A 14,518-nucleotide genomic window follows, 5' to 3' on the forward strand; every position below is an offset into this window, starting at 1 on the left:
GGTTCAGATAACGACAGTTTGGTGCAAACATATTAGGAAGTCTTATAGCTGCAGCTCCTGCTGCGAACTCAATGGCAACGGCCGACGCGGTGTCCTTAATTAAAGGGGCCTGCCAAATAATAATACCCCGTCTTCTGGTGACAGCGGTTGGTCTACGATACCTTCCACTGCCTCTAGTTCATATTCTGTAGTGGCAAAGCAACAGTAAGGGCTACAGCACTTTCTCTACGCTCAACGGGACTCCTGCACAACGCTCCTCACAATCTCGGTCAAGCGAGCCCAAAGTGGATGACTGTGAAAGGGGTCATGATCTGATACGGGCCCCACGTGGCTCAGGAGTTGTTTAACGGCACAGTCAGGATGCAAGCCTCTGTCCTGTATTTGGTCACTAGTATGGGGCACGTGTGTAGTACTCACGGACACGGATTGCCCTGCTGTCACGATCGACGTGTGACTGGACACACCGTCTCCAGCAGGGCGAATTTATAACACGCGACCCTGGATACACCCCCTCCAGCAGGGCGAATTTAAATAATAAAACGTGCAGCCGGATACACCGCCTCCAGCAGGCGAATTTCAGAAATACATGTAAAACCGGATACAGTCTCCAGCAGGGCGAATTTAAATAATAAGGGGAAACACCAGGGACACAATAACAATGGTGGGCCCTGCGATAGGGAACGGGGAAATGGAGACCTCCTGCACTCCCCTGAGTCAGTGTCTCTACAGTCCTACCGATCTCTTGGCCGGTTGCGCACCGGGCGCCGCTCAGGATATCTTTAAACCCTAGCTCGCCCTGCACCTACCCCTTTCTAGTGAAATGGCCGGTGCAGAAACTAATCCCACCACTGCACTGAAACACACACAAAGGAAAGGCACACACAGGGAAACACCACTTAGCTTTGCTCTGATTTCTCTTGCTCCCAGCAACAGAGTCCACCACCAGAATGCAGCTTTCCTCCTAAATATCTGCCACCAAGCTCTGTCAGAGTTGCAAGGAAATCCCCTCTGACTCCTTCCAGACCAGGGCTCTGACTGTGCTGCAAGGATCTCACTCCAGCTCCTTTCTCCACCAGGGATGGTTGGAAATGAATACTATCACCAACACTGATTGCAACACCTGGCACTCTTTTATATCAGAGCCAGAGCAATCACACCTGCTATAATCATGTGCAACTAAACTAAAGGAACCAGTGTGCAATGACCCGAATGGCCACCAGGGGCAAAACTAGAAAAAAGACACCACAGTGAAATAACTCTAATGGCAACCCGGGGCTAAACAACCCTGAGCAAAACAGCTCAAAGAAAAAAAAAGTTTACTTATATAAAAACCTGTCATAATCCAACCTGGATCATGACAGTACCCTCCCTTAATGAGGGGCCTCTGGACCCTCAAGACCACTCTTTATCAGGGAACTACCTACAGAGGGGACGCCCAGATCTAGAGTTCACCCCTGCACGTCAGGTTGATGAGCACCGCTGATATTGGCAATGTATGTTCTGGAGGCACCACACATCTCCGAAGTGCCGACCTGAGGAACGAATTGTGTATGTGTATGTTTGGGGGTACTCGAGTTGGAAAGACTCCAACACATTTCCACTGGATGTTTTTTGGTGGCCACCCATACATGCTCGTTCACACACAGGTCCGGACCTGAGCGTTTCTTGCCACTCATTTGTTTGTCACAAATTGGTAAACTCAGGGATTGACAACAGAGGCATCCCCCTGTGTCACCACACTCACACCCCCGCAATTCCCCATGGGGTACACCACCCTCCAACCCCTTCCACCACGAGGTCTGCGCCTCCCAGGGTTGGCTAATGGCAAGGGTTGAGACTTGCCCCTACTCTCCTGCAGCACATCTGCTGCTCTCACTGGAGAGCAAGGGGTCTGTTGAAGAGAGACGGTAGAGACAGTAGTCCCTAGGCAGCAGCCCTCACATGACTGCCCCCAGCAGACCACTTCCCTCGCCCGCCAATCTATTACCGGGTTGTGTTTTTTCAGGCAAGGGAGGCCTAAAACAATAGGTACTGGCATTCCCTCCAAGACGTAGCATGACAAGGACTCCTCATGATGTCCTATACGTAGATGGATATTTTCTACGACTTGGGTCAAGCTCCCCTGGCTCAGTGGAACAGAGTTTATGGCCTGGACGCTTATAGGTTGGGCTTGCATCCTACACCTCAGGCCAAGCCTTAAGGACATGACCAGTCTGCCCACAGTAAAAACATGCCAACACCACTCCCTGAACCGTAGGCAGGCCTAAACACAAACTAGCTCCTCCTACTTGCATAAGATCGTCTGGAGACTTGGCACGCACTGGGCAGGCTTTCATGAAATGGCCCAGCTTCCCACAGGAAAAGCATACCCCCCACCACGATGAGCCGCAGACACCCCCTTTTTTGTACCAACACTACCGGGCTGTCTGGGTTCCTCCGTCCGCACTGGTGGGTCCTCCTCCCTGGCGAGGACAACGGGGGGCACATTTTGTGTATGTCTCTCCCTGAGGCGTCTATCCACCCGGATGGCAAGGGACATGGCGGCCTCCAGCGACCTGGGGGCGGCGTACTGCACCAGAGTATCCTGCAACTTTGGAGACAGACCCTGCACAAATTGACTCCTAAGGGCAGGGTCATTCCAGTGAGTGTCAGTGGCCCACCTCCTAAACTCTGAGCAGTACTCCTCAGCAACCCGGGCTCCCTGCTTACAACTACAGAGTAGAGATTCCGCCAGGGCGACACCATCAGGATCCCCATACACTAGCGCCAAAGCCATAAAAAACTCGTCCACGGACTCTAATGATGGCGAATCGTCCGGCAGAGAGAAGGCCCAGGATTGGGGATCCCCCTTAAGAAGGGACATAATGATTCCCACCCGTTGCTCTTCATTCCCTGATGAACGAGGATGCAGCCTGAAATATAATTTGCAGGCTTGCTGAAATACCAAGAATTCATCTCTCCCTCCAGAAAACCTGTCAGGGAGGCATATCTTGGGTTCTGGCTGAGCCTGTGCCTGAACCAGACCCCCAAAGCCCACCAACAGCTGCAGCTGCTGCACCAACTCACCGCGCAGCCCCCTTATCTCATCAGTAAGGATCTGCAGCATTTGGGCAAAGGCCTGTATTGGGTCCATGTCTCAGCAGAAAAAATGTTATGGTTGGTGATAATTTCACGATCGACGTGTGATTGGACACACCGCCTCCAGCAGGGTGAATTTATAACACACGCGACCCTGGATACACCGCCTCCAGCAGGGCGAATTTAAATAATAAAACGTGTAGCCAGATACACCGCCTCCAGCAAGCGAATTTCAGAAATACACGTAAAACCGGATACACCACATCCAGCAGGGCGAATTTAAATAATAAGGGGAAACACCAGGGACACAATAACAATGGTGGGCCCTGCGATAGGGAACAGGAAAATGGAGACCTCCTGCACTCCCCTGAGTCAGTGTCTCTACACTCCTACCGATCCCTAGGCCGGTTCCGCACCGGGCGCTGCTCAGGATACCTTTAAACCCTAGCTTGCCCTGCACCTACCCCTTTCTAGTGAAATGGCCGGTGCAGAAACTAATCCCACCACTGCACTGAAACACACATAAAGGAAAGGCACACACAGGGAAACACCACTTAGCTTTGCTCCGATTGCTCTTGCTCCCAGCAACAGAGTCCACCACCAGAATGCAGCTTTCCTCCTAAATATCTGCCACCAAGCTCTGTCAGAGTTGCAAGGAAATCCCCTCTGACTCCTTCCAGACCAGGGCTCTGACTGTGCTGCAAGGAACTCACTCCAGCTCCTTTCTCCACCAGGGATGGTTGGAAATGAATACTATCACCAACACTGATTGCAACACCTGGCACTCTTTTATATCAGAGCCAGAGCAATCACACCTGCTATAATCATGTGCAACTAAACTAAAGGAACCAGTGTGCAATGACCCTAACGGCCACCGGGGGCAAAATTAAAGTAGAAAAAAGACACCATAGTGAAATAACTCTAATGACCACCGGGGGCAAAACCAACCCTGAGCAAAACAGCTCAAAGAAAAAAAAGGTTACTTATACAAAAACCTGTCATAATCCAACCTGGATCATGACACCTGCGTCTCGCCTACTGGAAGTCACCGACACACGCTGTTCGTCCCTCTCGCTCTCTGTCCCTGGCTGCTGGCGGCGGGAAATGACAGTCACTGGTCTGCGGGGCACTGATACCTCCCAGACAAAGCACTTCTCTCTCTCCAGCTGCAGCATGACCGGCACCGGTCTGTCCTGCATCTCTGCACTGTTCTGCACCCGGGTTCTGGCTTCTCTCCTGGCAGCGGTCCTGCTCTAAACGGTCAGACCCTGCCGCAATGCCGGTACCCGGTGGGGGAAGGGGCAGCCGAGCGCGCCGCTCACCGCGCTCCTGCACACTGCTCTGCTCTGGCGCCAAACTCTCCTGTTTCGCGCAATTTGCTCTCTTATCTGCCGGCTGCTGCGCGCCCTTTTCCTCAGTCTCCTCCCACCTCTCTGTCAACAGGAAGGTGTCTTCCCTCAGGCTGCAGGGGAAGGTCCGCCTCCTCAAACCTGTCCCCTGGGAACAGGGGATGCAGCCTCTTCAGTTCCTGACCCGGCATGCAGGTACCCGTGGTCCAGTCCATCCCTTTACAAATGCACAGACAATGGGCGCACCAGACTGGATGTGTCTTGGAGCTGAAGAGAAGCCATTAAAAACTGCACTTGTTCAGACCAAAACTGCATTGCCTGTGTGAAAGCTACCTAACTACCTAACAGAGAGTGAACCCCTACAGTTAGTGGAGATTGTGGGCATGAAATCTCAGAGAGCATTGGTGATTGCAGTGTAAGAATTGTATGTCCTGGATAAAGGTGGCTGTAACTTTGCGGATGTGGTCTAAAAGCAACGCATTGCTGTCTGGCTAGAAGGTGAAATTGCTGCGGTGTCATGGAATTGATAGTGCAGTTCAGGGGAGCACTGAGAGCTGGGAGAACTGGGGTCCGCAATGCCAGCAGCTGGTGGACTGCATGATTGGCCGGCACAACTAATACTTTGCCTACCCTGCCTGGAGAGGGACCTCTGGTGTGCCAGGTGACTGAACGGTGGCCAAGTGATGGGACTTCTGGACTCAGGGTGTTTGGTGAACCTGGAAAGGGTCAAAATTCCATGTGTGCTAGTTCCTCAGGTGGGAGTAAGGTATATCGGTAGTGTTGCCAAAAACTATCCCACGGCCTAGGTAAACGTATACACAGATTTGGGTTCCGTGCCCCACGAAGTTGGAATGGTCAAAAACTTGTTAAATGCTATGGGCCATCGGGCTGAAGTGGTAGTGCCTCAGTAACCTGGTATTCCCCCAGGAGTTGGCTGTGGTGACAAGGTCACATGATGTGAGATGAAGTACACATGATGTGAGGTGACAAGGTCATAAGATGTGTGGTGATGCATGCTTGATGTGAAGGGTGAATTTTCTCTCGCTGTACAGGGGCGATAGGAGAATGTAGTGTACTAAGTGCAGACCGGCGTCTGTGCAGTGCGTAGAACTGTGTGTAGTGTGTAAGACTGTGTGAAATGAGTTTGGTAATGTGCAAATGGCAATGCCTGTGTGCGTGATGTAATGTGTAGGTGGCAGAGCATTGCATGTAGTCTGTAGATAGCAGGGCTCTGTAAGCTGTAGATAGCAGAGCCTTGTGTGAATGGTGTTTCCCAGAAGCTGCGATACAATAGTCAGTTTTGGTAGAGTGACCCCCTGTTGGCACTGTGAGTTGGCAGGTGTTGCCTAGCCCTCAGCTTTGGGCAGAGGTGGAAGGGGGGTATATAGCATAGCTGGGAAGGACAGGGTTAAATCCCAGCTCTGCAAGGTCTTGAGTAGATTCACCTACAAGGTTTTTCTAAGAATAATGAAGTAGGTTCAAGAAGGCTGACCAGCCAAGATGTGAGCTGTAGCTGAGAGAGAGATGTGTTGGGTTCTCCTTCTGAATGGAGTGACTGAGGAGTCAGTCAGTCTGCTGGATGTGGCAGATGCAAATATGTTAGCTTGTGAATGCACAAATCATGGGCACCAGATTGGATGTGTCTCGGAGCTAAAGAGGGGCCAGAATCCCTCTCTGAGAAGCATCTGTACAGAACATGTGCAGAGAACCGCAAGTATCAGTTGTTGCTATGGACAATAGCTGTTTAGTTTGACCGAGCTGGGGCTATCTCAGCCGTGTTTAAGTAGCCAGGGTCTGTTCTGTTTAGTTAGCGCCTGGAGAAGGCCAAGGATTTATGGTTATAAGTTATGAGTTTGTTTTGGTGCTGTGCAACCTGTGCAAAGCAATAAAAACTGCGCATGCAAAAACTGCATTGTGTGAATGCTACCTAATGCCTAACGCCTACCAGAGAAAGTGAAAAACTACAATGCTAATCTTTTATGACATCTGCTATAACTTTTTTAATATGACAAGTAATTTTACCGTGTTTTATGCCCATGTGTATTCTAATTCAGTAATTGTTCTTGTTTGTACCTGACACTTGGCCGTAATGATTGACTGTTAAGTATGTCATCTCTGTTCTAGCTGTGGCGGCAGAAATGGATGGCACACCAGTATTTAAGTTCCCGCGATGGAGGTTAAAGGGGAAATCGATTCCTGAAGTAGTAGAGGCCTATAAATCTGTTGGAGCTGAGCTCAATGTTCTACCTTTCTGCTCCCAATTTATACCTATGGATGTCATTGATAATCCCAAACATGGATCCATCATCTATCACCCTTCAATCTTACCTCGTCACAGAGGAGCCTCAGCTATTAACTGGTGAGTCCCCTTTTGATAAACTTTAGAATAGTCAAAAACTCTGAAAAACAAAGTGAAAAACCTACAAACTATACCAAACAAGCAATCTTCTAATAAATCAGATTTATCTAATTCCAGTAATTATATCTTTGACATGCTATGCTTTTATTTTATGTCCCTTTACTTATAACTAATGTGGATTCACTTACCAATATTTTTCATCTGTGCGCCTGCATGTTTTTTTCGTCAAAAGCAGGAGAAAATCACCATAGAGGATAGTTTAGCAATCTTTCCACAGGAGATAATATTTCACTCTATTGTAATATAATTCACAGGACCCTGATTCATGGAGATGAAAAGGCGGGCTTTTCTATTTTCTGGGCTGATGATGGTCTGGATACAGGACCAATTCTGCTCCAGAGGGTTTGTGATGTAGAGCCCAGTGATACTGTCGATTCTCTATATAACCGTTTCCTATTTCCAGAAGGAGTAAAATCCATGGTAAGTTCCAAAAGTTCTAATCGCTATTATTTATGCTGCATTATTTATTGACTCAAACTTTGTTGCTTTTCTTAAAGTGAATCTGTCACCCTATTTTAGCCCTATAAGCTGCAGCCACCGCCATCAGGGGCTTATCTACAGCATTCTGTAATGCTGTAGATAAGCCCCCGATGAAACCTGAAAGATAAGAAAAACACGTTAGATTATACTCACCGGGGAGCGGAGTTGGGTGCGGTGGGTGTCGCGGTCCGGTCCGGCGCCTCCCATCTTCATATGATGATGTCCTCCTCCTTGCTTCTCCCTCGGCTCCTGCGCAGGTGTACTTTATCGGCCTTGTTGAGGGCAGAGCAGAACCGAGTGTTGGGAGTAAAAACATTCAACATTTTACATGTGTTTTTTATGCATTCAGTTGAATGAATAAAAAAAGCAAAAAAAAACAAACACTGAAATAATTAACATGCTGCTGTTCAAAAAAAAACTCACAGCAGCTCAAAAACGCATGGGGAAAAAAGCACTGTGTGAATGAGATTTTAGAAATCTAACTTTGGTTGCTGATACTATAAAACGCTGCATTTGTTCTTCATGAAAAACAAAACAAAAAAACGCAGCAAAAATGCTAAGTGTGAGCAAGCCCTTAATCTCTAGCATGAGTAAAACGACAAGAAGTTGGGTTACCACTAAGAGATGGCATTCTGTCTCCTGAGTGAGTACACCTGTCCATCAATGTATTTGGCTTGTCATATGCCCTAGACAACAGGGGCACTGCACAATGCCCCCTTTAACCCTTGCCCTTGGCATCTTAATGTATGCAAAATATGCTACTTACTATTGTTATGCACATTATGTTTATTGCAAATTATCCACACTGCCAGGAAGAATAACTCCATTAGCCGTGCATTAGAGAGTGCTACCAGATATGTAAGAAACAGACTAACTTTAATAAGACTTCAACTAAGGCATCTGAGATGTGAAAAATGTTTCTTTTGGCTGGTTAGGTGGAAGCTGTACAATTAATTGCTGATGGGAGAGCACCTCGTATAGATCAGCCGGAAGATGGAGCTACTTATGAAGGCATTCAAAAGAAGGAAAATGCTAAGGTAACCAGCGGTGCTATATTGTCTATGGCATGCTAGTTTTGGAGTCAGATGACATCTGAGTTTAGTCTAATAGATATGACTATTACAGACGTAATATGGTTTATATCCAACCAAAGGTCGTCCACTGGAATTGAACAGTCCATTGAAGAAGAGACCCCCTCCTGATCTAATGCCTATTCAATGTACATAGTTGCTCGTAAACACCAACGTATGACCTTTAGACTAACCATCCAATATTTAAATCTCCTTTAAAGCGACATTTAAATCTCACCGACACTCAACTCAAAAATGCCCATAAAATCCCAACAGCGTCCATTTGAGAACACATTTGCCCTTGCTCCTTTTAAGAACCATTTAATTTGACAACTCAGACACTTTGGGGCTTACCATTGGACACCAAGCATCTTAATACATTCAACTACTAAAATAACCATTTATAAAGACTTTTGTATTTGTAATACTTTCTAATTCACTAAATTGGCTAGATCTGTTGGGACAACTCTGCTGAGGCAATCCATAATTGGATCCGAGGACATGATAAAGTACCTGGAGCGTGGACAGTCATTGATGATCATGTATGTAATGTAAAAAAAAGTCTCTGCCATTATTATATTATTATTTAGTATCAAATTCACCTAAATTGCAATTGTTTTTCAAAATGTTTCACCAGATAGTAACACTATATGGATCTTCTTTACTGGAGGGTGCAGTGCCCACCGGTGAACCGCTGCATATTGAAGGAGCTTCAAAGCCAGGGTTTGTAACAAAAAATGGGCTAGTTCTATTTGGCAAAGATGGGAAAATGGTGAGTTATTATAGCCGGCTGCAGGTGAGGGGTTAAATTATAATATACTTAAAAATGTTTATTGTGAAATTGGAATAGTCATGATAAAATGTATATTCTATGGTAGAGCAGTGGTCTCCAAACTCTGGCTGTCAAGTGTATTCTGGTCTGGGTACAAGTCACAGTGCCCCTATGAGAGTGGTCCATTCAGATATGAGTAATATACAGTAAGATAAAAGTAGGTAAATTTATATGAGGCGTGGAAATTAAAAGGAACATCCAGAAAAAAAAAGTTACCCTTTATCCTTATTCATTTGGTCCTCTGGTTAGGTTTTATGTAGATTTTTATATCCACTGATTGCAAGTGGGGATATTGATGATAATAATGAATAATTAATATGGACAGTAAGTTACAAAATTGTCTACTGTTTCATGTTACTGCACTAAATTGTATTACATTAGGAGACGTAATGGGAACTTGTCACCAGGTTTTTCCAATATAAAGTAGGGCTAGCTCCTGTAAGCCCGCATATACAGTATAGCATTCTAGTATGTTGTATATATGTCTCCAATGCGCTCTACATAACACAAGAAGGGCTTTTATTGTACTCACCTATGGGGCGGTCCAACCTATGGGTCTCTGTTTTTGAACCTCCTCTCTTCTTGTGATCTCAGTCTTCCTTCCTGCGTCATGTGGATGACGCATCCTATGTCATCCACAGTGTCCTTCATCGCGCTCCTGCACATGTGTACTTCTCCCTGGCAGAAACAAGTGCTCTTGTGCGCAAGCGCTGGTGCTCTTTGATTTTTCTCTACACATGTGCATTACAGTATTTTGTACTGGAGGGAGGATGCTGTGTGGATGATGTAGAACACGCCATCCAAACAAAGCATGAAGGAGGACAGTGAATGAGAGAGGAGGAATTGGATCAGGACCATCGACGACCTTAGGACTGCGCCGTAGGGGAGTATAATAAATCTCTTTTTGTGTTATGCAGAGCACATTGGGGACATGTATACAGCATTCTACAATACTGTATAGGAGGGCATACAGGTACTACCCTACATTACATGGGAAAAACCTGGTGACCGATTCCCTTTTAACAGCTGTTTGCAAGTTTAAAAGTTATCCCCTATCCACAGGATAGGTGATAATTTTCTCCTCACTGGTGGTCCATCCCTAAGACCCCCCATCGATCCCGAAAACTGGGGTTCTGAAGAGCATTGACAAATGGATTGGAGGATGATCATGCATACTGACACTCCTTTCATTCTTAATGGGAGCAACGGAGATTGCCATACGCAGCGCTTGGCTAATCTTCAGTGTTTCTTTGAGAATGAATGGAATGGTAACGCACATGATCGACCTCCAATCCTTTCAGCAGGGGTTTGGGATCGGTGAGGGCAATGGCGATCAGGCAACTTTCCAACGATCGGAAAGTTATTCACTATACTTTGGTTAGGAGATAATTTTCAAAATTGAGAGCACACCCTTAAAGAGAATCTGTCACGTCTCCTGACTTTCTTTTTTTTTTAAAGAAAAGACTTGCATACACCAAGAAATTACAATTCTGTAGCATCTTGTTTCATATGCTGCTATTTTTCTCCATGTTGTGGTGTTCCTCTGTTATTCCCCTTAGAAAAAAATGAATAAAATGGCAACTAGATGTTACCATTTTCTTTGTTAAAGGAGAAGTCCTGCAGAGTCCATACTGTCAGTACTGACTGCATGGTGGAAGAGCTTATGAGCACACATACCCCAACTAGATACGCCTTGTCATTAATGTATGCATAAGTTTCCGGAGGGAATAGCAAAGAAACAACACAATATAGAGTTCTAAGAAAAGATGTTCCAGAATTGTTACTTTATGAAGAATACAAGTATTTGCTAAAATAAGAGACAACAGATTCTCTTTCATTCTCTCCAATGAGCAACATACGGGCTGAGCCTGCTAGAGGTCACCACAAGGATCTTTATAATCTTGCGGAGACTGGTGTGGTCCTATGTGCTAAAGGTGGTTATTGATCTCTTTTAGGTGATCACTGTATAATCATTTCAATTTATTTTATGTGTCACAGTTAATAGTGAGAAATCTTCAATTTGAAGATGGAAAAATGATTCCTGCATCTAATTACTTTTCAATGGGCGATGTTTCCATTTTGGAATTAACAGATGAGGAAAAGGTCATGGAGTCCCATATCAGGGTAAGCAATAATGGAACTTTTAATGCAGGAATATAAATTGAATCTGTAAATGATTGATAAAGGAATTCATCTTGAAATAAATGATGAAAGAAGGTCTGAGCTTGTGAATCTACATCTCTTATTGAGTGCTGTATCCATTATTAACACCTAAGATGTATCATTTATTTACTTAGGATATTTGGAAGGGGATTCTAAGCAATACTGCTACAATTGAAGATACCACAGACTTTTTTAAATCTGGAGCTGCCTCGATGGATGTAGTCAGGTTAGTGATGTAAAAAATACAGTACGTCAGATGTCTTACTTTGATATTTTAGGCATTACATAGAAAATGATTAACTGTCAGCAGATATCATTGATTTAGCCCACCATCCGGATAGCTTAACGCTCCTTAATTATTTGCTGTCGAGGAAACAAGGAGATAAATGATGCCTGACTGGCTCTTATCCTGTTCCCTATATCACAATCAAGATTCTTCTAGAAATTAAGAAGAAAATATTGTATGTAATTGATTGTGCTTGAAATAAGGATAGTATTATTTAATAAATGAAAAAATATTCTGATGTTATATTAAAACTAACAGGGTACATGCAAAGTTTACGTGTAGGAAGGATGGTATCTAATCTACATGTGCATACCCATATTCTACCCATATTCTAATACACTACTACATTGACTACTGAAAACTACTGATACGACTGCTGGTACCAGTTATAACTAATCTCAATTTACGGTAGTTGTCTGTCAAAATACTTTGTTGCTTCCCAAACTCTACAAAGGGGTTTTATGCAATATATTAACCACAACTACATCCTTGCACAAGTATGTAAAATATCTGAAATCTGTACTTTATGATCTATCATCAGGGAAATCAATACCAACTATATATATATGGACAAGTTATCACGTGTACAGTTGTGCTCAAGAATTTTTGCTTTCTTGGCCTTTTTTCAGAGAATATGAATGATAAATCATAATGACAACCCAAAACATCCAAATGACCCTGATCAAAAGTTCACATACCCCATTTCTTAATACCGTGTATTGCCCCCTCTAACATCAATGACAGCTTGATGTCTTTTGTGGTAGTTCTGGATCTTCTGTGGATGTAGACCTGAACAAATCCTTCTTTTTCTTCATGTAATCCCACACATGCTCATTAATTCTGAGATCAAGGCTCTGTAGGGGTCATAACATCACTTCTTGGACTCCTTGTTTTTCTTTATGCTGAAAATATTTCTTCTTGACATTCTCTGTATGTTTTGGGTCTTTGTCCTGCTGCAGAATAAATATGGAGCCTTTTTTGGCCAGATGCCTCCCTAATGGTATTGCATCACGGATAAGTACCTGCCTGTATTTCTCAGTATTGAAGACACCATTAATCCTGACTATATCCCCAATTCCATTTACTGAAATGTAGACCCAACCTTACAAAGAACCTCTATTTTTCACTATTTCCTGCAGACAGTCAATATTGTACTTAGGTCCTTCAGAAAATAAACTGCCTTATGTTAAAGCCAAATATTTTATATTTTGGCTCATCAGTCCATTTTTCTGCATCCCCAGTTCTCATGTTTTGTGCATAGTTGAGTTGGGTGGCTTTTTTCCATGTCAAAGGTATTATTTATCAGCTAAAATTCTTATATCAAGATGACTTCTGGCCAGATTAATCCAAACAGTAGATGGATTTAGTTTGTCTTCAATGATTGCTGTCAGTTCTGAGCTGATGGCACTGCTGAACATCTTCCCATTTCAAATGAAAGTAAGCATGATGTGTCTTTCATCTGCTGAATGGTGTTCCTGCCCGACCACCGCACCTTCAGTCATCAACTTTGCCAATTCTTGGTCCTTCTTCAAAAGAGCTTAAACTGCACATTTTGAATCCCCAGTCTGCTTTAAAATCTGTGCCTAGGAGCGGCCATGATGTTGCCTTATAACTACCTTGTGTCTTAGGCTAAGTGCACACGTACCGGAACTCTTGCGGAAATTACCGCGAGAATTCCGGAATTCCAGTCCGCGGGAAAATCACATTTTAAATTCCCGCGATTTTCCCGCGGAAAAACTAGCATTTTGCAAGTGTAATTAGCTTGCAGAATGCTAGCGTTTTCCAAGCGATCTGTAGCATCGCTTGGAGAACTGATTGACAGGTTGGTCACACTCGTCAAACATAGTGTTTGACAAGTGTGACCAACTTTTTACTATTGAGGCTGCCTATGCAGCATCAGTAGTAAAAGATAGAATGTAAAAAAAAAAATAAAAAATGGTGTTATTCTTACCCTCCGACGTCCCGCGCAGCCGTTCCCAGTAATCCTTTGCGAAAATGCCCGCGATGACGCCAGTTCTCGCGGGATCGCGATGTCTCGCGGTAATTTGCGATGACGTCGCGCGAATGACCGCGAGACTTCACGATCCCGCGAGAACGGATGCCATCGCGGGCATTTTCGCAAAGGATTACTGGGAACGGGAGCGTGAAGAGAAGCGGGAAGACTGCGCGGGACGTCGGAAGGTGAGAATAACAATATTTTTTATTTTTAAATTCTATTTTTTACAGGGATATGGTACCCAAAGCCCGGAGGACAGTCTCCTCTCCTCCGGACCGTGGGTACCATCTGCAGATGTTCTGCTTACTTTCCGCATGGTGTGCACAGCCACATGCGGGAAGTAAGCGGAACAATGCATTCCTATGGGTGCGAGATCGCCGCGATTCCGCAAATTAATGAGCATGCTGCGTTTTTTACCGCGAAGCGATTCCGCCGCGGTAAAAACTGCAGCATTAGCACAGCATTGCGGAATCCCATAGGAATGCATGGGATGCTTATTTTTCGCGTTTTCGTGGCAAAATCGCGCGGTTAAAACCGCCGCGGAAACGCGAAAAAAACGCCACGTGTGAACTCAGCCTTACTGTTTTGCTCAGTCTTGCCACGGTGTATGATCTGTGACGTGAAACTATTCCAAACCACTTCTTTGTAGCAGAGTTTGGCTGTTCTTCTCCCAGATTTAAGCCTCCTACACAGCTGTTACTGATTAAATTAATGACAATGTTTCAACCTACGTATGAAACTGATGATCATTATCACCTGATTAGTAGAATTGGTTTCTCATACATCAGATTATGAGACTACAAAATCACTGACTGTGTGCAAGAGCTCATAGAAGAATTGATGCT

The 14,518-nt window shown here is 44.8% G+C and overlaps 1 protein-coding gene across 2 annotated transcripts in view; it reads left to right on the forward strand.

Moving 5' to 3' along the window:
* The window catches only part of ALDH1L2 (aldehyde dehydrogenase 1 family member L2), a 116,014-nt gene that overhangs the window by 49,564 nt on the left and 51,932 nt on the right, over positions 1-14,518 (forward strand). For both annotated transcript variants that reach the window (XM_073575129.1, XM_073575128.1), the window contains exons 3-9: positions 6,552-6,786; positions 7,101-7,266; positions 8,262-8,363; positions 8,849-8,938; positions 9,034-9,168; positions 11,227-11,352; positions 11,526-11,617. In XM_073575129.1, the coding sequence (XP_073431230.1) occupies positions 6,552-6,786; positions 7,101-7,266; positions 8,262-8,363; positions 8,849-8,938; positions 9,034-9,168; positions 11,227-11,352; positions 11,526-11,617 (946 nt within the window). The remainder of the gene's footprint in view (positions 1-6,551; positions 6,787-7,100; positions 7,267-8,261; positions 8,364-8,848; positions 8,939-9,033; positions 9,169-11,226; positions 11,353-11,525; positions 11,618-14,518) is intronic.

This window comes from Dendrobates tinctorius, unplaced genomic scaffold, assembly GCF_039654945.1.
Source record: "Dendrobates tinctorius isolate UK_male_01 unplaced genomic scaffold, ASM3965494v1 ptg000043l, whole genome shotgun sequence".
NCBI classification, from domain to species: domain Eukaryota; kingdom Metazoa; phylum Chordata; class Amphibia; order Anura; family Dendrobatidae; genus Dendrobates; species Dendrobates tinctorius.